The sequence below is a fragment of the Equus przewalskii genome, chromosome 30 (genome assembly GCF_037783145.1).
Source record: "Equus przewalskii isolate Varuska chromosome 30, EquPr2, whole genome shotgun sequence".
NCBI classification, from domain to species: domain Eukaryota; kingdom Metazoa; phylum Chordata; class Mammalia; order Perissodactyla; family Equidae; genus Equus; species Equus przewalskii.
Genome location: NC_091860.1, coordinates 18,747,451 through 18,770,865, shown reverse-complemented (window position 1 = coordinate 18,770,865; position 23,415 = coordinate 18,747,451). Strand labels below are relative to the sequence as shown.

General features: G+C 45.4%; 1 protein-coding gene and 1 long non-coding RNA gene across 3 annotated transcripts in view; one reads left to right on the top strand and one right to left on the bottom strand.

Annotated features, from left to right (window-relative positions):
- Nucleotides 1-23,415, bottom strand: part of FAM171A1 (family with sequence similarity 171 member A1) — a 129,483-nt gene that overhangs the window by 16,378 nt on the left and 89,690 nt on the right. Inside the window, exons 4-5 of the mRNA XM_070601871.1 lie at nucleotides 17,317-17,475; nucleotides 12,519-12,695 (exon numbers count right to left, since the gene is read on the bottom strand). Coding sequence (XP_070457972.1) covers nucleotides 12,519-12,695; nucleotides 17,317-17,475 — 336 coding nt within the window. The remainder of the gene's footprint in view (nucleotides 1-12,518; nucleotides 12,696-17,316; nucleotides 17,476-23,415) is intronic.
- LOC103559615 (uncharacterized) lies at nucleotides 3,314-11,426 on the top strand. Of its 2 annotated transcripts, XR_011535141.1 has the most exons (5): nucleotides 3,346-3,620; nucleotides 3,740-3,814; nucleotides 4,785-5,012; nucleotides 5,617-5,782; nucleotides 10,548-11,426. It is a non-coding gene; the product is annotated as an uncharacterized lncRNA (long non-coding RNA). The 2 variants fall into 2 exon arrangements; XR_547022.2 differs by lacking the exon at nucleotides 10,548-11,426 and having other exon boundaries at nucleotides 3,314-3,620; nucleotides 5,617-5,874.

Here is a 23,415-nt window from a genome sequence, read left to right as displayed (position 1 = left end):
GCTGGGTGAGCGTCAGAGCGAGGCCCTCTACCTGTGGGGCTTAGGGCAGAGGCCCCTCTTGCTCAGTCTCAGGGTGATACTGGCCAAGAGGCAGAGCTACTAAGAGGCAGAATTTTATTCCAAAAGATAAAATGACCTATCTGAAAGGTTTTCCCAGTGATGGATATTTTTCCAGAAATAAATCTCGAGTATTGATGAGGCTTTGCCTAAAGTAGATACCAGGCCAGGATTATCTTCCATACCAATGATTTCCAGGCCTGATTAATGTATAAAACCACTTTAAAAAGAAAAACAGAGGCCGGCCCCATGGCTGAGTGGTTAAGTTCTTGCGCTCTGCTTCGGCGGCCCAGGGTTTCACCGGTTCAGATCCTGGGCGCGGACACGGCACCGCTCATCAGGCCACATTGAGGCAGCATCCCACATGCCACAACTAGAAGGACCCACAACTGAAATATACAACTATACACTGGGGGGATCTGGGGAGTAAAAAAAAAGCAGAAAAAAAAAAAGATTGGCAACAGTTGTTAGCTCAGGTGCCAATCTTTAAAAAAAAAAAAAGAAAGAAAGAAAGAAAAAGAAATTCCCACACAATGTGTTAACTTTATAAAACAAAACGAATTTATAAAAGAAACAGGCTGTAAAATTTCAAAATAATATTCAAATTAAAAACATCAATTTAATGCCATACCTGATGACATATTACTGAAGGGAACTTGTCCCTTGCAACATAAACATGACATTGATGGCCAGGCTGAGGTTTCTTTTGAGCTGAGCATGGCTGTGAGTCGGATCTCCTATGACCTTTCTCGAGCTGAACTTATGAAATGTTCCTCTTTCAACATCCTTCAATTTCACTTTTCCTCAATGTGATGAAGTTGTGTCCTTTATGTGCGACCTCTACTGCTGTTCAGTTCCCTTTAGTCCTATTCTATCAAATAGTCTATAAATGCAAATTCAGGCAATAAAAGGATCTGATGGTTTTAAATTCTGTATTGAGAGGGTGGGGGAGGGGAAACTGGAGGAAGGTGATCAAAAGGTACAAACTTCCAGTTATAAGATAACTAAGTCCTGGGATGTGACGTACAACATGGGGACTATAGTTAACACGGCTGAATGGTATATATGAAAGTTGTTAAGAGAGTAGATGCTAAGAGTTCTCATCACAACGGAAAAAAAATTTTTTCTTCTTTTTCTTTTTTTCTGTATTTATGTGAGATGATGGATATCAACTAAAATCACACTCTAACTAAATCATTTAACTAAATCATTTAACTGATCATTTAACTAAAGTGGCAATCATTTCACAATATATGTAAGTCAAACCATTATGTTGTACACCTTAAACTTGGTATGTCAATTATATTTCAGTAAAACTGGAAAATAATTCTGTATTGAATCCAGACGATGCAGAATATTTTTCATGTTAAGTTTTAGAAGATTATCATCAAAAGCAAAACCCCAGGTTTTAAAATCCTTGCAGACAATTCCCAGAGCCCGAAGAGGCCCTCTGGGTCTACAGACCCTGGTTTGAGAAACATGGGATCTTGCTCAGGAAAGCCTGGACATCTGGGATCTTCGTCCATCCCGAGTTCCAGTGCTTGGTTTATTTGCCTGTGAAGTGAGGACAATATCACAGGTCGCCGTAAAGACCAAGGGCGCTGAGTTGCAAGGAAGGAGAAGAGCAGAGCGACACTCAAGTTCAGATGCCAGGCAGCCAGCTGGGCTCACCCCCTGGTCAGCCCTCACTCTGCAGACCAGGGGACTCAGATTCCTACTCTACTCCAGTTAAAAGGCATTACCTATTCTGAACTGTGAGGGTCATCTGGAAATAAGAGAACAGCAATAACATTCAAAATAGGGACAAACCGGTAGGGCACGGAACTGAGCAATCAGATTGGGGACCCGGCACACAGCAGCAATGTGGCAGCCTTGGCTGAGGCTGGGATATTAAATTTAAAGACCCGAGGACTTCACTATACCTGTCCTTCTCTCTTATATCATGCTCCACCAAAAATGCACAAACTAAACATGGGCGGTGATGATTATAATAACGATGGCTAACATTTACAGAGCCCCTTGCACTGCTGCAAGTGCTCTCCATTTACAACAATTCTCTGACGTAGGGACGATGACTATTATTATTCCCATTTTATAGATGAGAAAACTGAGGCCCTGAGAGGCTAAAGGACTTGCTCAAGATCACACAACTAGTAACTTGAGGAGGAGCCAGGATACAAGTCCAAGCTGTCTCAGTTGCTGGGCAACATGCCACCTATATTCCACACACTCCTATTATTGGCTGTATAGCATCCAGTGCAATATTCAAATCTATCAAAAATATTTTTACCTTTTAATTACCTATTTCAGTGGAGGTAACTGAAAACAAGACATTTAAAAAATATAGTTGGCTGTCTGTATCCATGGGTTTGCATCCATGGATTCAAGCAACTGGGGATCAAAAGGCCTGTGATGGTTGGGTCTGTACTGAACATGCACAGATTTTATTTTCTTGTCTTTATTCCCTAAACAGTACAGTGTAACAACTACTTACATAGCATTTACATTGTATTAGGTATTATAAGTCATCTAGAGATGATTTAAAGTATAGGGGAGGATGTGTATAGGTTAGATGCAAATATTACACCATTTTATAGAAAGGGACGTGAGCATCCAAGGATTCTGGTACCCCAGCGGGTCCTGGAACCAACCCCCCGCAGATACAGAGAGACGACTGTATTTGGTTTTGAAATAAATTATGGCAGCTTTATCTTTCTAATTATTTTTCACCCAGGCTGATATTAGAAGGAGCATGTTAGATGCGGTGCTTAAAATCCAGGCCAAGTGGCAGCAAAGCAAGAGGGTACAGAGGCTTCTAGGTGATGGGAGAAGCCAGCAGGAGGATACAAACTTGCCACAGATAATCCGCAAAGTGAATCCTCCAGAAGTGCTTAAGAGTTCACTGTAACATAAGACACATTCTCTTTCGGGAGGAACATATTGATCTATATACTCAAGACCACAAAGTGGGCAGCAGTCATTTGTAAAGCCTGCCAAAAATTGTTTCAGTTAAACTCCAGCATGGGAAGTTCTAGCTCTATATAAAATGACACTTCAGCAAAATTAAGTCTCCAAGAATAGCGTTTCAAAACAAAAGTGGCCCTGAACCACAACTACGATAGAGCGAACGAGATGGTTTTATTCACTGAAAATGCTCATTTTTGGAGGGGGCTACAACACAAAGGGTTTACCAATTCTTAGGAATGGACTGATATTACAAGATTGTTTTTTGAGTTGCTAGGCGACATCGAAAAACAAATGTCCATGTTCTGAGATCACTCTGCCTTCATTCTCCCCATGGGCAACGCGTGTGTTCCGGGCCCTCCTCCACTCCACTCAGACAACAGGAGCGGAACATCGCAACTGTGATGCTAAATGGTCCATAGTGGCAGAAAGACACAGATCTGTGTCGCAAAAACAAATCACAGTCTGTTGGCCACCTGGCAGCCAAGATCTCTGGCAAGATAAAGTTTTCAAGGACTGTCATCATTTACCCAAATTAAGTCTATGCCTTTGGTGTTCTTTTCTTTCTGTTACATCACTTCCATCAGCTTTCTTTGCAGGTAAATTACCTTCTTTTCCTCCTACATAGCTAATAGAAGCCCCATTCACTTTTCTAGGCAATTTTGACATCTGAGAAAGTAGAGACTCTTTTCCTGAGAGTTATTTCTTTGTTTCTCAGAAACAGCTTTCACTGCGAGAAGACCAATTTCAGATAACATCTTTCTTAAGGATATATTGACAGGACACTAGATAGGTAAGTCTGCTTCCTTCCTTGTTGAAGACCCTTAACCACTGAGTCTGTTCTTTTTGAAAAAATTAAAGATGATGCATGTGGTTCTAAAATTAATATCACATATATAAATACATACTTAATTGTTAGAGAAATGAATTCCCTTCTTTTCTTCTAACTTTTCCCCACAGAATGTAATATAGTTCATTCAATCACTCCACCTCAGTATTCCAATATGTCACCTTCCATCTGGACATGTGGCTGATAACGTATAGAGAAAAAGATAGGCTAATAATATTATTATTTTCATTTTCTTAAAGTTACAAACATAATTTAGTGCTTTAAGAACTCCCACCGCTTCCTCCCCACAAAAAACAATGAAATGGAACAAAATCTTAGATCTCTATTTTAAATCAAGCTCCACGTTCAAGGGCAGGCTGGCCATGACTTACCCAAAAAGGACCAGATCAATGAGCACAGCATCAGCAGCAATGTTCAACCTCGGAAGCGGAGACAAATCTACTACGGGCCATTATGAGTGGGTATACATATGCACCATACATGACAAGAAGCTGGTTCAGTAACCACCATTTCTATAGCAACCCACACACACTCTGCAGGCTGTGTTTTAGGAAGGCAGTTAAAACTGGATTCTACAATGTAGCTTCACTCAGAATACGCTTTTATTTCAGTCATCTCATTAGAATGAGAGTATTCAAGTCAAGGAACGATATAAGTTATTGTTCAACAGCAGAAACTTACCAAATACAGAATCTCAAGTCTTGATTTCTTTGCCACTCAATGTCAGTCAGTCACTTTAAATTCAAACCACTGACCTGGTTTCCTTGTTTGCAAGTGACCATTCCCCAGGGCAACAAGTCAGATCGCAGGCTGACAACCCGGAATATCGGCCAGCCATCTGCTGTCCCAGTTACAGGCTAAAGGGAGTAAATGCCTGTAAAAGTGAGCTGACATGATCGTCTCTTATTTCTAGAAAGCCTCAGCTAAGATGCATTCACCAGGACCAACGGAACTTCATTTGCCAGACTAGGGATGGAGAATCGCTTCTTTCAAAGGTCAGCCAGGCCCCCTGCACATGATTGATAGGAAGGTGTGTACATCTACTTAATCTCATCCTCTCAGACACACCTTGACACCTGGGACACAGGCACTGGCACCGTACTACTTTTCAGAAGAGACAGCATCATTAGAAGACCGTAAGGTAAAAAGAAATCTGCTAATTCCTCAAAGGAAAAGGCTTACACTCCCTAAACAGAGTCCTCCCTGGCACCATAAATCAAGTGGGATTTTAACACGATAGTTTCAGCACGACATGTAAACGCAGCACAAGTTTCTATTCTAGTATATGCAAGTTGCGCTTTTAAAAAAAAATCATCTTTACTGAAAGCATACATAACAAGTAGCCAATTCATACTGTTCTAACATACTAAACAAACCCTGCTTTACTCATGTTCTAAGAATGTTACCCTTGTAGGTCATCCTTCTGTGACCATGTGGGTTGAAATACAGAGATGCTAATTTTTATAATGGGAAATTCCTCACCTGTTCCTAAAGAAAAAATGAAGAGACACTTGCAGCCATTAAAAAGAGAGAGAGAGAGAGACAACCGTGGTAAACAGCAGCATCAAATGCTGAGCCCCTTCTAATGGTGTCTGAAACGGAGCACCTCGAAGGCTCTCTCCTGAGAGGAACCTTTCAGTTTCCAGCAGTCATGGATGAAAAGTATTCAAAGTATCATTAAAATGTGGTTTTATCTTTCAAATAGAAGTCCTGGAACTAAAAGAGAGTTTCACCTTTCTTTACAGAGTTTGCAATCCTGCCCTTAACAAGTGCTATCACCTGAGCATCAATTGTGACTCCCGGCCAAGTGCCCGAGGGCTCCCCGGATGACAGCAAGACGGACTGTGACTGATTCGGCCCCTGGCTGGCCCTGCAGAGTGCAGAATACACTTGCCTTCTAACACTAGAATGGTAAGAGCTTCCCCTTTGAAGCCATTTTAGATCAGGATCACAAAATCTTCCTGTAATAGGCCAGATAGTAAATATTTTCAGTTTGGGGCATACAGTCTCTGTTGTAATTTCTCAACTCCGCCGGTGTAGCACAGAAACACTCATCGATGATACAAAACAAATGGGCGTGGGTGTGTTCCAATGTCGTAGTCCGTTCTGGCTGTGATAACAAAATAACCTAGACTGGGTGGCTTATAAACAGCAGAAATTTATTTCTCACAGTTCTGGAGGCTGGAAAATCCAAGATCAAGGTGCGAAGAAATCCAGTGTCCGGTGAGGGCTCACTTCTTGGTTCACGGATGTGGAAGGGGCAAGGGAGCTCTCTGGGGCCCCTTTCATAAGGGCATTAACCCCAGAGCCCTTATGGCCCCGTCACCTCCAAAGGCCACACCTCCTAATACCATGACACTGGCGGGTAGGATTTCCACACGGGAATTTTGGCGGGGGGGGAGGGATACAAACATTCAGTTCATAGCATCCAAGAAAACTTTATTTAGGGACACTCCACCTTTGAATTTCGTATAATTTTCATGTGTCGTGAGATACTTTTCTTCTTTTGATTCTTTCTTCAACCATTTAAAAATGTAAAAACCATTCTCAGCGTTCAGGCCGTAGTTTGCCAACCCTGATTTAGGTGAAAAATTCTTAATGGAGTCACAAATTGCTCTTTCCGGCAGTTCAACACTTTGGAATTGCAAGTACTTTGATTTAACCCAAAAGTAGATAATTTAAAGTGTTAAACTGCTTTGAAGTGATTATCATATTCGAATCAATCGTAAATAGCAGCTAATTAGTAAACAGTGTTATATGTTTAACATGTGTTCCTACTTTTGTTTCCCTGCTCTGATGATACTGTCTTAGAGCTTTTCACTTAACTGAAATAATTTAATTTTCTACTTAAATAATAATATTATTGATTAAATATAATAATAGTAAAAAAAAAAGAAACCCTTATGAAGTACGTAGGTTTCCAGTGAGTTTAAGAAATTAAAGAACATACAGTTTCTTTAAAATGTCCATCCAATCTTAAAGATAAAGCTTTCACAAAACATATTTTAAGTCATTTGATTATTTTTGAATGTCTATCCAAATGCTGGCTTTTCTCTGTACACATACAATCTGTTATAACCAGGAATCTGGCAGTTACTTTTTCTTTTTATTTTGAGGAAGATTAGCCCTGAGCTAACATCTGCTGCAATCCTCCTCTTTTTGCTGAGGAAGACTGGCCCTGAGCTAACATCCGTGTCCATCTTCCTCTACTTTATATGTGGGACTCCTACCACAGCATGGTGTGCCAAGCGGTGCCATGTCCCCACCCAGGATCCGAATTGGCCACCAAAGCCAAACGTGCGAAGAAATGTGTGAAGGAACGTGTGAACTTAACGTGTGAACTTAACCGCTGCACCACTGGGCCGGCCCCTGACAGTTACATTTTTGACAGTAGATGCTAAATTAAAAAGACCATTGAAATGGAAGTAGATCCATTCCACAGTGAAGATTCCCAATGGAAAAGGCTCAATGCCCTATGGATTCTTTTCAGAGAGGAAACAGAGAACTGGATAACTTCTGTTGGAGAGGTTTTCTATATTGTATTCATTTCCTATTACTGTAATAAATTGCCACAAACTTCGGGGCTTAAAACAACACAGATTTATTCTCTTACTGTTCTGGAGGTCCAAAGTCCAAAATTAGCGTCAGTGGGCGAAAGTCAAGGTGTCGGCAGGGCCGGTTCCTTCTGGAGGCTCTGGAGGGAGAATCTGTTCTCTTGCCCTTTTCAGCTTTGAGTGGCTGCCTGCAGTCCTTGGCTTGCGGCCTTCCTCCATTTTCTAAGTGCATCACTCCAGTCTCTGCTTCTGACATCACATGGGCATCTCCTCTGCTTCTGACTCCTCCCGCGTCCCTCTTGTAAGGACCACTGTGAATGCAGTGGGCCCATCTGGATAATCCAGGAGAATTTCCTCATCTCTAGATTCTTAACTTCATCACATCTGCAGAGTCCCTTTACCACGTAAGGTAATATTCCCAGGGTCCAGGGCATTAGGATGTGGCGATATTTAGGGGGCCATTACTCAGCCTGCCACATACATCAAAAATTTTTTTTAAATAAATTTTGTTGTTGGTGAGCTGTAGACAAAATAAACGAAGGAGAGCAAGGATGCTGCTTCTGTAGCCCTGCGCCATATTGTGATGACATACATGTGCACGAATCCTGGAGAAAGCTTCATCGTATTAGAAATATAACCTTTCATACTCCCAGCCCTATCCATCCATATTCCAACACACTCCTTCAAAAAAGAGGAGGCGGGAAGAAGGGGAGGAGTGACAGCAGTAGGGACGGAAGCTCCAGGATGGAGAAAATCCAGTATAATTGTTCTCTCCAAACAAGAGCTCAAAGCCTCATCCTCTTATTAAACGTACATATACGCAGATATGTAAAGGGACATTCTATGTATATAGTCACCTTAAGTACAAACGTTATATTATAATATCTTAAACGACCCTGACTGTTAAAACATCTAAATGATCCTTATCTGATTCAGTCATTCAACAAGCATTTCAGCTCGGCATCTAGCCTGTGCCAGGAATTGTTCTTGAGTATTAACTGTTCTTGTTCAATATGCAAAGATATGCACGGCCAAGTCCTCACATCCTTTTAGTACCCCTGCAATATGTACGATGGGCCCAGGAGGGGCTAAATGACTGTTCGGGGGACGGAGAGAGGATTTGAAAGGAGAGGTCCTGCTACACAGTGTGAGAAGCTACGAGGGAGACGTCCAGGGAAGGGTAAACGATGTGGTGTGGCAGCAACAGAGGGTGTGCAGGAGACAGTGGCTGCAAACGAGGCGGAGAGAGAGGCAGGGGCCAGCTCTGAGGAGACCTGTGTGCCGTGCAGAGTGTAGACTGCCTCACGACGCGTGGCCCTGAGGCATTCTCACGTGGGAAAGCGGTCTGTGGTTTTGAAAGACAGTCCAGGCAGCAACACCGAAGACCTAGTGGAGGGAAGGAGAGGCGGCAGGCAGTCAGCTGCTGGAATTGTCCACAAAAGAGGGAAGAGTCTGAACTGAGCCAGAGGGAACACAGGAAAGGAGTGGAGAGGGTGAGTTTGAGAAATGCTGACCTGCCATCAACACAGCTTTGCAGGGGAGCAGAAACGGCTGCGGTGGGGAGGTGAAGCAAAAGAAGAAACTGGGGATAACTGAGTTTCCTGCTTCAGCGGCCCGGTAGACGATACCCTCAGCCACGAGAGGAAACACAGAACTGAACAGGTTGAGAGGTTGGGGTGAGGGCTGTCGAGGAGTCTCGGTTTTAGGCCCGTTGGACTGGAGTTTCCGGGAGAACATCCGGAAGCAGATGTCTAACAGACAGTCAGACATACATCAGAGAATGAGACTCGGGTGCACAGGCAGCTGTGGGAGCGTGGGAGGGGGACAGATGCCCCTGACACTGCACGTAAAGTAAGTCAGGAGCTGGCAGAGGGCAGAGCCAAGGACGGGCAGACAGGAGGACCCAGGGGGACACTGAGTCAGAGAGCCACGGAAGGAGGGCACTCTACAGAGGAAGGAAAACCATCAAAGGCTGCAAAGACACGGAAGAGGATGAGGAGGTCGCCTGTTTCACCATCACGCAGCCGCTGGTGAACTTAGCGACGTTTGTTTCGGGAGAGTGGGAGGCAGAAACAGCACTGCAGTGGGTCGAGAAATAGAAGCAGCACATGGAGAATAACCCTTCAAGAAGTCCAGGCTAAGGGGAAGCTTGGAAAGTGGTTTGGATGGCACAGTCTGGGAAAACCTACAGAAACGGGGAGACCTTTGTTGAATTAATAGACTCTTAGGGTGTACTGGTTTGTGCCAGGCACTGCACTTAGCTTCTGACAAATATTAATTTGTTTACTCCTTGGGGTGGTTAATTTTATGCGTCAACCTGGCTAGGCCGTGGTCCTCAGATATTTGGTCAAACACGTCTGCATGTTGCTGTGAAGATATTTTTAAGATGAGATTAACATTTAAATCAGTAGCCTGAGTAAAGCAGATGACCCTGCCTAATGTGGGTGGGCCTCATCTAATCAGTTGATGGCCTTAAGAAAAAGGCTGACCTCCCCCAAGGAAGAGGAAATTCTGCCAGCAGACTGCCGTTGGACTCAAACTGCAACATCAGCTCTTCTCTGGGTCTCCAGCCTGCTGGCCTGCCCTGTAGACTTTGGACTTGCCAGCCTCCACAACTGCATAAGCCAATTCCTTAAATCTCTCTCTCTCTCTTTCTCTACACACACACACACACACACACACACACTATTGGTTCTGTTTCTCCAGAGAAATACACTATTCAGAACAACAATATCCTCCATTTCACAGCTGAAAAAACTATGGCACAGAGAGGTTATGTAACTTGGCCAAGGCTACACAGCCTCTGGATAGCAGAGCTGGAATTTCAATCCAGTGTGGCCCCAGAGTCCCTGCTCTTAACCACATGCTATGCTGCCATTTCCGGAGCACTGATCCGGGTGTGTTTGGGGCCAGTCAGGAGGGCCAACAGAGAGAGGAAGAATAATGAAAAGAACAGGAGACTCAGCAAGTGCATGTCTTGTACACAAGAGAAAACAGGTACGAGCGATTTGCCCAAGGTGGGACTTACAGTTGTACAAGTTGCAGACCCAGGTTTAAGCTTCTCCCTTCTCCTTTCTACTTTGTCTCCATGCTTCTTTATCCACGTCCTCTCCTCCCTTCAGAATTCCCGCGTTCTTCAGAGACACTCTCAGTCACATGCTCTCAAGCTGCTTTCTCCTGGGAGACCAGGGCTCCCTCTGTCCTGACCAGGACCACAACGTCTCAGGAAACCACCGAGTCGTAGAGAACACACCCAGCAATCAAGTGCCCATCTACTCAGCGTGGGGTATGTTAATGCCACAGCACGAGCCAGCTCGCATCGCCAAGCGCAGTACATCTGATCACATCAGTGAATTCCACACAAATAATTCTGGAGTCTCTTAGAAATTATTTGGAAAATCAAACAAAACAAAAACCTCACAAACCCCGGAAATCCCTACAGGTATTTATTTCCAAATATAAATTCCTAGAACTGTAATTTGACTACTCAAAGAATTAGGTCTCTTTGAAAACACATTTGATATCAAAAATCTCTGAATAATCTTTATGCATGGCCTAACAGTTTAAAATTCTGAATTGGGTCCTTTGAAAACCGGTATTTTCAGACTGGACTTTCACGGAACTCGGAACCAAAGGGATGCAGGACCCAATGTGCCTTCAGAATCCTAAGCACGGGCGTGTGCTCCCATGTTATTATTATGAGTGTCAACTCTAAAATGTCCCAGGGGATGATTTGGAAATACGTGTTAAAAGCTTTAGACTTTTGAACATTTTTAGCTCAGCAATTCCACTTCTAAAATTTTATCCTCAGGAAATAATCATGGCCGTGTATAAAGATTTAGCTACAAAGATATTTATCATAGCATTGGTGAGCACAGTACTGTTTTCCTAATTGTAGGGGACTGACTGAGCAACTGAATCATGACCTATCCAAAGAATGGAATCCTTTGCACTCATTAATATTGACATTGTGGTTAATAAGAGTTAATGCTATGGAAAGACGTTCATGATATATGAATGATTTTTAAAAGCAAGTTATAGAACAGTGCATAGCATATAATCCCATTTCTGTTAAATATATATTTTGTGGAAGGCCCTGATGATTGCCTGGTATTCACACACCTGTGCGATTCCTCCCCACACTGTACCAGTGCTGGGCTCTGTGACCACAGCAAATGGAAAGAAGTGATGGTGTGCCACTTGGACGTTAGGTTATAAAAGACCGTGACTTTCATTTTGCCCACTTGGGCTTTTGTATTTTCAGTTTATTTTTTATTTTCTCTTGGATCACTTGCTCCAGGGGAAACAAGCTGCCAGGTTGTGAGCAGCCCCGTGGAGAGGCCCATGTGGCAAGGAGCTGAGGCCTCTGGCCAACAGCCAGCAGGGAGCTGTGGCCTCCTAGAGCCGTGTGAGTAGGACCGAGGCGTGCTCACCAGCCCCGGCTGAACCTGGAGACGAGCAGAGCCCTGGCCAACAGCCCGACTGCACCCTTGCTGGAGACCCTGAGCCAGACCACCCAGTGAGGCTGTGCCTGGATTCCTGACCCTCCCAAACAGAGAGACAACAGACGTTCCTCGTTGCCTAAAACTGCTCAGTTTTAGGGCAATTTGTTACACAGCACTAGATAGCTAATACACACTTGCAGAGTAAAATGACCAGAAGGATATAATCCAAAATATTATTAGTGATTTTCTCTAGGTGGTGGGACTATGGGTAATTTTTATTTTCTTTTTTTGTACAATGTTGGCCATGTTGTTCCTTTCTCAGAAAACAGCAAAAGAAAACCACACGCCTAAGAGAGATCATATATTCATTCTAAAGAATAAAAGGATTAAGATTAGGAGAGTCCATTTTAGCTCTAATAACCTTTTAAGATTCTTTTCAAGTAAATTAGCTTAAACGTGCAAGGAAAAAAAAAAGTAACTCCAAAGAGCGTGCCTGAATGGCACAGCGGAGTAAGCTTTACCCACCAGAAACCTCGGCAGCATTTAGTAATTTCACAGAAGACAGACCTGCACAGGCTTCTTGAAAGGAAAATTCAACAGTAAAGAAGTCATCTGTTAGTCGATCGCCAGCACATTAGTCTTGCTTACCCAGCTTCTGGTCAAACCGCCACGCTGCGACATAGGCATTGTGCCTCAGACTGCTCTGTGTGGCCAGGGGCACGGTGACATAAATGGGACCATCCACCAGCACCGGGGTTCCATCACTGCTGAGCAAGTGGACGCTGACAGCTGTGACCGGGGTCAGGTCATACCTGGTGCCGTTTCCTGCAAGCAAGAAGCATTCTCCATCACTTGCACACAAGGGACTTAGGTGGGGCTGGGGAAACCGTTTGCAAGAAAATGGTAACAGTTACCATTGACTGAGTACTGTACCTCTTATATGCCAGGGGCTGGATAAAGCACTTTAAACACACAGTCCTCACCACGACCTTCTAAGCTAGTAAAATCCCCATTTCACACACAAAGAAACTGATGCTCAGAAAGGGCAGTAATGGGAGCTGCCTAAGGGCATACTCCAGTGTGAGGCGGGGTTGGGATCCAAGCTCAGGTTTGCCAATTCTAACTACTGTGCTTTCACAAAGGGCCTCCAAACGGCATGCGGAAATCCTCGAAATGGACTCCTATACAGAGTGAGCCCCGTGCATGTGTTAATTTCTTGGCCCATCACCATAATGAAACAAATGCTTTAAATTAGAGACTGCTTAAAAAAAAAGAAAGGTGAATTTCTTCAAGGAGGGCTTCAAAATATTAACGTACTTCTACTAGAGGTACACGATTGAAAAGTTGGACTTGAAATATTTATGAATTATTTTAGTTGCCACTGTTACTTTGATCTGTTTAAAAGGAATTTAATATACCAATTATTCTACATTAGAGGCCTTTTATCTAAGCCAATGCTTTAATGACTGTCTACTTTACAGATAAATTAGGGAATGCTTAGGAGAGCGATATTATATTTATATGCTTAAGCAATCCATTTTAGAAAGATTTTTCTCCAGTGAAATATAATACCACAAAATGTATTCCATCATAATTTTAAATCCTTGCTTGAACACAACGACGAAAACACAGTGATAAAAAAATTTAAGCTACATTAGAACACAATCTATAGGATTTCTTGTTAAGCTACTTACTTACTCACCCATCAACTACCTGAGCTAATGGAAATCTCCATCTAGGACTAAATTTAAACATTTAAGCAAATCTAGGGAATAAGTTTCAACAAGTTAGAGCTAAACCCTTCAGAGCAAATGCAGCTAATGATAGCACTGCCTTTTATCATTTGTACCCATCTCTGTTTTTCAATGAAAGGAAAGGCATGAAGATTGGAATTTCATCAAAAGGTCCATGTTGAAATCACAGATTCGAGTCCTGAAATCTTTTAGTCCGACTATTTCGTTTTAGGGTAAAGAAAACCAAAACTCAGAATGTAGCATATTTCTGGCCAAAATATCTTGCGGATGGACACCTAAATGTGCCAGTTGCCCAAAGGTGACACGGGAGCAAAGCCAGGTCCACAATGTACCTCTCTAGGTTCTGTTAGACTCTCTTGATGAGATACAACTTAAAACTACAGAGAAATTATTAGACTTGGTATAAACAACTTAGAGGTCATGTTTTCAGTTAGGTAACACTGCTTCTTTCATCAAACCTGAAGCAGGATGTCTGAACAGGGAGGCAGCGGGTGGAACAGAGAAGCACTCCAGACTCATCATCCATCCTTTCCTCCCACTTAACTCTGCCTCTTGATTCCTAGAAACGGCATCTCCATTGTCCCCACTCATCATCTTTCTATTCTCCCTTCCTATTATCTTGCACATCCTGGCCCAGGAAGACGAGATCTGCCACTAACTGCTTACGCATACTCGGGCAAGTGACTTCACTCCTCTGGGGTCTGTTTTTCTTGTCTGCAACCTTATCTAGGTTGGACTAGATGCTTTCCTGTAAGTCTCCAGAAAGAAACAGACTCAGATATAAACATCCAGAAGTAAGCACAGCATTGCAGAAAAAAGTATATTAATTTAAAGCAATATGCCTTAGCTTAGAACATGAGATGTAACGTTCTTTTAAAAGTTCTGTCTGAAGACACTGCAGGCAATTATATCTGCTTTCTTGAGGCCTCTTTCCCTTCTCAGTGTTCCACTGAGTGCCTGCTCCTCCTCCATGCTTCCAAATGACTCTCCCTCTACCCTCCCACTTTCTTTATTCTGGAATGAGTCATGCTTGGAAGGGCTAAATCGTTTTCCTTCCAGTCCTTGTTATGAGACTGTACCTCCACACAAAATGCTGAGTTCTAGACAGAAGGAGGCCTCTCCTGCCTGTTCCCTCTTGATGTTACCTGGCTCCCAGGATGTCTGAATAAAGACAGGTGTCAAGCAAAAGCAGCAGGATGAGGGGGCAGCCCCGCTGGACCACGCTAGGAGGCCTCTGACTCGTCCCTCGTAATGGGAGGGTTTTGCTCAGATCGCATCCAGGATTCTGTTCGGCTTTGTATTCTACTACCGACTCTTCTGGACTGCAGGAAAATTTCTCACTTTAGTCATTTTACAGATTCCTCTGTCTTCCTGGAGTTTCTAGGAGAAGTAATTCCTTGAAAACTCCTAGAAAATATCATAGAACCGTTCTCTGCTTCCTTAGCAACCAGAGGGAGAGTGTGACGCTGTGAAGGCACCGCGTCCCTGGCCTGTGTATGTGAGAAGGCTGTCCCACGTGAGGCCAGGAAACCATGGGGTGGACAGGAACGAGCAAGTGAGGAAGCAGCCAATGCTCCACGTGGCCCTCTATTTACAACTCTGGAGGCTCCCTCTAAACCGGACACTACTCCTCTTAGGACACTCCAAGGAAACCAGCCTTCGGAGCACTTTCCAATCACATCTGAGGCCTCTGTTCAGCATCCTTGAACTCCAATTACGACCTGTCATCTCACACAGGTCCATGTGGTCCAGGCTCTCAGCTTAGGGTGCACCTTATAAAACAAGAGGCAAACATCTGTGGGGGGCAGGAGAGAAGCTGTGCACAAAGCGGAACTCGGGACAGATACCTAGCCGATGAGAACTTGGGGTGTGGAACGGAAGCCACGCCCCCACGGCCTCGTGGGTTCCAGCGAACGCACCTCTGGGTGGCCACCTTGCCTGGCAGCACTCAAAGAAGGTCTGATTCTCCCTAGGTCAACTTATCCGTTACTTCAGTGGAAAAGAAGTTGAATGTAACTTTCCAAAGACCTTACCTCTTCCATCTGAAATAAGAGAGTGATTTGAAAATAAAACAAAGTCCTCTAAAATCAATAGTCCTATGTCTTTGTGTTCTCTTCTCCATCGTCTCGGGTTTCATAATTTATTCAAGAGCTCTTGGAAGTGGGGCACAGAAAGATTAACGAGCTCTGAGGAACGAGGTTGTTCCTCCAAGTTAGACTTCCATGGTGGTGCACCATTTTGTTGGGGAGACTAGATGGAGATTTCCTGATGGTCTCAGATTGTCATTTACCATGTTTCCCCACCACAGTGCTTTTCTCCCAGGCTAGTACATATCAACTAAAAGCCAATATTTTTTCCCCAATAATGTTTAATTACGATGTCTCCCATGCATCTGTCCGATGGTCAACGAGTGGCATATTAATCGCATCATCATCACACAAAAACTAAAGGAAGAAGAAACACTTCTGAAAACAGGTACCACAGAGAGAAGAAAAGCAAATGACAGGTCACCAGGTCACCCTGATCCATAACCAGACATGGATCAACATTCTGCAAAACAGATCAGGTGTTTCAGGTTTCAAAGCTTTTTCGGAATGATCAGTTTACGTAAAATACTGGACAATTAGGTGAAATTCAATCAAAGTGTCCCTGGGACATGCAATAACTTACCCACCTAGCAGAAGTGAACCCAGAACAGCCTCTGGATTTCACGTGTATGTTGTGACTAGTCTACAGTGTCAGGGAAAAGAGGAGGGGAGACATGTAAGTGCTTCAGAACTTCAGAATCCCACTGTCCATTCACCAGAGGGACCAGGGGCCACGTTAGCGTGGAGCACCCGGATGAAGTGCGCTGTTGGACGTGAACAGAGGCAGAAGGCGCATGTCTCCAGTCTTTCCTGATAAGGAATTATTATATATCTTCTGGCTGGTGGCTTTTAGTTTCTCTGACCTTTGAGCAATGTGTGTCATGCCAGAATAGGGTGATAATGACCGAGCTGACCCAGAGGTCTGCCAGGAGAGGATTCAAACTCAACTTCAAAGGCTGACCACTCTTTGCTGAGTGGAAGGCAGAGAGAGAGATCAGAGCAAGGAAAAACGTGAGAAAATGCAGGATGGACACAGACGTAGAGAGCAGAAGCCCCCATCCTGCATGCTCCGTGTGCCGGTGGGGTGGGCGGCCCCAGTTTGCTATCTTGGAATCAGACCCAGTGCCACCCCTGCCCTCCCAGCCGTGACACGTGGGTGGGTGGGGCAGCGCATCTCGGCGAGGGCAGCTGGGAAGGCTGCTCCACCAAACACACGTTCTGGGGCAAGTGGGACCAGGCTGAGGACAGAGGCACAGAAACGCTTGAACTCTGATCTTACACTCTTAATACAATTTCACTTATAAGAACTTTTCTGAATTGAATATATGTAGCTCCCCTAAGGAGAGCTCAGAGCAGGTGCTTAAGGCAGTTGGCACTAGCAGAAAGGCTCAAAGAGACAAATTCACTAAAATTCAGCTCAGCAGCGGTGCAGACTGAATTCCTTAAAAAAAAACCCTTTCGAGGCACCTGAACTTGGAGGAAAGAACCCCCTTCTGCAACTTCAGTCCAGCTCTCTCATTTGGTACCAACACATCCAGCCACATGGAAAGATTCAAACACAGAAGCCTCTGCTTCTCTGGGGCACAGGGCAGAGACTCACATTACCTGTTCCATTTCCATCTGAGCCTCGCAGATAAGGAAAGCTGTCCACCTCCGCGGGGGAGCTGGCGGCGGTGAGAAAAGCCGTCAGGTCACTGTAACTCGTGTTCTCGGGCAGCCTCAGGGCTCTCCTCTGGAAATGAACGCGGGGCTGCGGCCGGGCACCTGCAGAAACCAACCTCGGAGTTACCTCCAGCAGGAGCAGTTTCTGTTTTTAGAAAATGCAAAACCAGGAAGTGCTTCTCCAAGGTTTCGGCGTGCCTCCCCCACCCCCACTCCTGCCCCCATCTCCTCCCAGCCCCCATTCCAGCAGGACACAGAGATGTGACAACATGCTATTATGAGGATAGAAATAATAGCCCATTGTCGCCTTTGTTTTGACACAGGATGTTATTTAGGTTTTTAACAAAAAGCTTTCCAAGTTCTATTTGTGAGTGGTCTTTTCACTGCACGGCATTTGCCTATGAAAAAGGGGCAACATTTTGGGAAAGAAAGTCCACGTGAGGGAAACAAGTAGACGACAATTAATGTTTTACACAAACAAGGCAAGAGATACCCTTTGATACTGTAACAAACGCGTCCGTAAGCCCTGGTTTAAGTCCACAGACCACATGGAAGCAGAGCAAGGAGAATAAGGCGCAGGCTGGACAAGAATTACAAACGAGAGCCCGACAGTAATGAACTCTCTTCTTTCTGTGGAAGCTGCCACTGGCACCCAGTCTCTTCTGGCGGGTGCATCCTATTCGTGACATACTATGTCGCCAATTTTCTGTTGAGACCCTGAGGCTGATGTGAAGTGATGCTCTCTTGCCCACCTCAACTCCTCCGTGCAGAGGGACTTCTGAGCTGATGGGCCCCATGGCACAGTTACCGGGTGGCGTCATCCACAGTTTCACTTTGCTCCAGATGTTGCTTTGATTGTAAAACCTGAGCCTGTTTTTACCTAAGGCTGTGGCGACAGTCACAAGACGTGAAGGTGCTAAGTCCTTTTTGCACAAACCCAGCAAAAACAGACAAAAATGAACAGAAATGGGACCAACGAAAGTACACTTTTCTCCCTATTAAACTAAAGTGTTTCCTCTAAAGTGATGGTCTGCCCTGATGTTCTGGTCACGGCATCTCCTAAGCCAGGCTTGAGGCAGACCACGTTTTCCCTGTGGTCCGCTGGGGGCTCCTTCTCCCCTATCCATGGCTGTCTGGGCACAACAGCCCTGTGCAGAGTTGATAGTCTTTATACCTACTCCAGGGTTTTTGTTTTGCTTTGTTTTGTTTTTTCAGGAAGATTGGCCCTGAGCTAACATCTGCCACCAATCCTCTTCTTTTTTGCAGAGGAAGACTGGCCCTGAGCTAACATCTGTGCCTGTGTTCCTCTACTTTATATGTGGGACACCTGCCACAGCATGGCCTGACAAGCAGTGCGTAGGTCTGCACCCGGGATCCGAACCAGCAAACCCTGGGCCACTGAAGCGGAACCGTGTGATCTTAACTGCTATACCACCGGGCTGGCTCCAGGGTTTCTTTTAACCCGGGATCAGAAACTTTTAAGGGGGAATACGCCTATCTAGAATTGTTCTGGAATAAGACAGTTTTAGAGCTCAAAGGATCAAGTAGCCCACATCTCTCTTCCTATAGGTGAGGCCATGGAAGCCCAGTGGACTGACCGCCAACACAGAGTTGAGTCTGGGGGAGGCTGGCTTGACCTCATCCAACCGAGGTGGTAGAGAGTCACGATGCCCTACCTCCTAAAAATCACTATTAGAGATCTCAAATGACTGGTTCTCTACTCCACGAAACACAGGCCCAGCTTCAGGGCCCATGGGAGTCAGGTGCCCAAAGTCATGGCCGTCCTCTCTAACTCTGCTCACCTCCACTGAAACTACCTGGCCACTCCCATCCTTCCAGACCATCAGTGTCCTGTGTTTATCCCTAAAACAAGTGGACTAGCATCCACAGATCTGTATCTTTTAACTCCCAGCTCTCCTTAGTCTGGCCTTCTCTTCTTGTGACTGCACAGAATGCTGATGTCTTCCTCCTGCCACCCCCTCAGCCTGCAGAGTTCACACACCCCGTGCTCCCAGGAGCTCCGTGCCTGGCTAGGGGCAGCGTGCTCCCCTAGCCTGATTCCTCCCGCCTCTCCCCACACATGCTGTTTGCTTCTTTTGGTCTCCTTTTCCATTCTACCCTCAAAGATAGAAAGTCAAAGTCAACCTTTTCTTTGTCGTCTCCTCACCCCAACTCCATAACAACATTCATTGCTCCTATTTTTTTCCAACAACAGTGAACTTTCTTTTTTTTTATTTTTATTTTTTTGTGAGGAAGATTGGCCCTGAGCTAACATCTGTGCCAATCGACCTCTATTTTTTATGTGGGATGCCACCACAGTATGGCTGATGAGTGGTGTGTAGGTCCCGACCCAGGATATGAATCCACAAACCCTGGGCCGTAGAAGCAGGACGCGTGAACTTAACCACGACACCACTGGGCCGGCCCAACAGTGAACTTTCTGAGATTTTATTTCCATTTTTCCCGTTCTTCAGTCTAAACAATGCCACTGAAGTTCTTCAGTTACAGGCTCCCGCGTGGGGCCTGGTTTCACATGGTGCGGAAACAACGAACGTGCTAATACGAAGGAAAAGATGGCGTGTCTGAAGGGTGACAGTTGTCCTTGCACATTGAAGGCAGAAAGCAGAGCCCAGGCTGGTTACTCCTGAACAGGGCAGGATACGTGTGCCCTTCCAGGCCTTCGGAGCAGCGCCCTGTGGGATGGGAAAGTTGGGATCTCTGTGATCTTTGGCTCTAAGGAACAGAGACCTACTCAGACTTGACCAAGGGAGAAGGGAGGCTGTGAAAGGTGAAGGGGAACTTGTAGTGAACCCAAGGATAGCAGCCCGGCCAGGCCTCCTGGGGACCGGTCTTGGACCTGGGGATGACAGACCAAGATGGCGCCCCAGCTCTCAGGGGCCACAAGGCATCTCATCCTGCCTCTGTGTCTGCAAATTTGTCTGTCTCTCTCACCTTCTCTTATTTCTAGCACATAGTGCATTTCAGTGGGAGATGCATCTCTTCCCTCCCCGCCCCTGCCCTCTCTCTCCCCCTGCTGCTTCTCTTCCCTTTTTGTGCAGGAGAACTTGGTCCCTGGCCAGACAACTGGGGTCTACCTGCGATGGCTGGTGGGTGGGGGGTGGGGGGCAGCGGGCAATGCCATGGCAGGTTTACTAGAAGGGGATGAGGCCTACCCAACTGATGTGACACACACTGTGACAGCATGACGAGGATACCTGTCTGCTGAGGGACCAAACATGCACTGAGCACAGGTAACACCTCTGCCTGCTGAGATGACCAAAGAAACATCAGAGGAGTGTAAGGGTCGAAGCTATTCTAAGCCACAGTGTAAATAATATCTAACGTGGGTGTATGTGAGAGTGGGGGAGCGGTCATGTTCTGGGTACATGAAGCCTATCTTCATGTACTAAAGATGCTGAATTGCCACACATTTCAGAAAGGGACGTGATTGGTGGGGATGGGAGGATGGCGTGGACACGTCTGTTGGTCCCCTCTAGATGCCTCTCTCCCACATTCCGCAAAGCAGCTGCTTCAAATTTCTCTGTTCTTTTCAAACTCAGGGCTCCAGCGCCATCCCCAAAATGCTCAGACCCTACTCGACTGAAAACACTGGGGCCACCACTTCCTCTCCCTACACTTTAAACTCTTTCTTCCCTCTTCCGTCTCTTCTATCTCTGCTCTCCTCCAAGGTCAACCCAAGCACCCTAACGTTTGCTTATCTTATTGCAAGACTCGGCTCAAGCAACTCTTCTTGCCTTCGCCAATAATCTTTCTCTACAGGCTTTTCCTCCCCAACCAACAAATAGACTCGTTTTCTTCCTCATCTAGAAAAATAACAAGAAAACATCACTTTAACTCTGTCATTCCCATAAGCGAATGCCTTTCTCTCCTTCCACCCAACCCCCCGAGACGTGGCTTTTTACCCACAACACACGCTGCCCTCGGAAATGTTAACTGGCAAGTGCAGAATCTGCAAATCCCGTGACCACGTCTCAGCCTTCATCCTCGCAGATCTCATCACAATGGTCCACAGTGTTCACCGCCCCCGCCCAGGATGCCCTCCTGCTTGGCATTTGTGGTCTTGCATTCTGCTCTCTCCAGGGTCAGCCCCCTTTCTCCTCTGCAAGTACTCTTTTTTCCTTCCTACCTCTGGATGCGACAGCTCCTGAATGGCTGCCTTCAGGTGCCTCTGCTGTTTCCGGACTCTCCTTATTGACTCCCCTCCACTCAGCTGTGACCTCCCTGTCCAGCCCAGGACTCTCTGCCAAGCTCCATGTCTGCATTTCCTCTGCCTTCTAGACACCTCGACTTGGATGCCCATCAGGCACTCTGACTTTAGACATTATCTCCCTTCTCTCCCACTTAACAAAACCCCATTCTCCCCAACATCCACGTTTGATTCCAGGGTGTCATCATCAGTTTCCCTTCCTCCTATTTTGCACATTCGCTCAGGTGCCAGGACTGGCCAGTCTTCCCTCATCAGCATTTCTAGCAGCATCTTTTCCTCCCTTTCTGCCTCCACCTTGCATTACCTACATCACTCCTTCTCTCAACTATTGCAAAGTCTCCTAACCGGCCGCTGGGCTGCACTTTACTCTTTTTCATCTATCAACACATTGTTCTAAAATTCCACTTTCCCTGCCCAGAAGCCTTCACTGGAGCTCCACCACTTACCAAATTAACAACGGCGGCAACAATTATAGGCCAATATAGCCTCAAACTACTACCCCATCTGTCCTGTGAGAGGTGCAGCTCAGAGCTTTAGAATTGACAAAGTTCTTACATACATATTATTTCACTTAATATTTACAACAATCCTGTGAAGAAGGACCTCTCTCCTCTCTTTATGGGGGAGAAAACTGAGGCCCAGAGAGGTTAAGTGATTTTCCCAAAGTCATTCTGCTTGTAAGAGGCAGAAATGAATTCTTTTAGTTCTAACCTCTGTATCCCTTCTTCGTACACCAAGCCCACCTCAGAAGAGAGGCTGTACTTATTGCCAGTCGGCTCTGAATGTCTGCATGACTCTCTGCTTCTGCGTATGCTCTCCTGCTCTTTTCCACGTCTGAGCATCTCCCCATCATCTCTATTTGCATATCCTACACACCATGCAAGATGCAGCTCAAATGCCCCCTCTTCTAGGTAGCCTTTCTTGATCCCACCTCAAGCTCTCTCTGTATCTCTCTTACAGCACTGATCTTCTGTGCCTGTTACGTTTATCTGTATATCTGCACAACTCCCTAATCAGAGACGCCTTGAGAAGAGAACATGGGTGGTGGAGCCACTTAGCTCGATGTTTAAAGCTTTCCTCTGCTACCTTCTAGTTGACCGACTTTGGGCTTCAGGTTCTTTATCTTTAAAATGGGTACAGATCATGCTTGTCTCATCATGCAGTGATTGTGATGCTAGATCAGAACACACACGCATGATGCCTAACAGTGCCTCCTGTACACAACAGGTGCAGCACAAGCAATAATTTTCCACCTCTTCTCCCTTTTATACGGAAGCTCCTTGAAAGCAGGTATTCTGTGAAACACATCACACCATGTCCTGTAGACAGTTGGTGCTCAACAATATTTATAGAATTAAATGTAAAGATGAGCCATACTGGGCAACTCACTATGTCCCAATAATGGTCTGTCTTAATTCTGACCAGGGTTCCTCAAATCTCAGGAATGTTCCTCTTAACATTTTGGGCCAGGTAATTCTTTGCTGGGGGAGGAGAGCTGTCCTGGGCATGGCATGGCCATGTCTAACAGCATCCCTGGCCTCCACCCACTCGATGCCAGTGGCAGGCCTCAAGTTGTGACAACCAAAAACATCACCAGACATTATCCAATGTCCCTGGGGGGCAGAACTGCCCCTGGCTGAGAACCATTGCCCAAGATACTGTGAGCATCCTCACAATGATCCCAGCGACATGTACCAGAAGTCTCCTTTGTAACAGGTGCAGAGCACGTGGAGAGGAAAAGGACAAAGGCTCTGCATCCTGGAACTCAAGAGTAGAGAAAGTAGTCATGGAAATGGCTTAATTATCACAGTGTT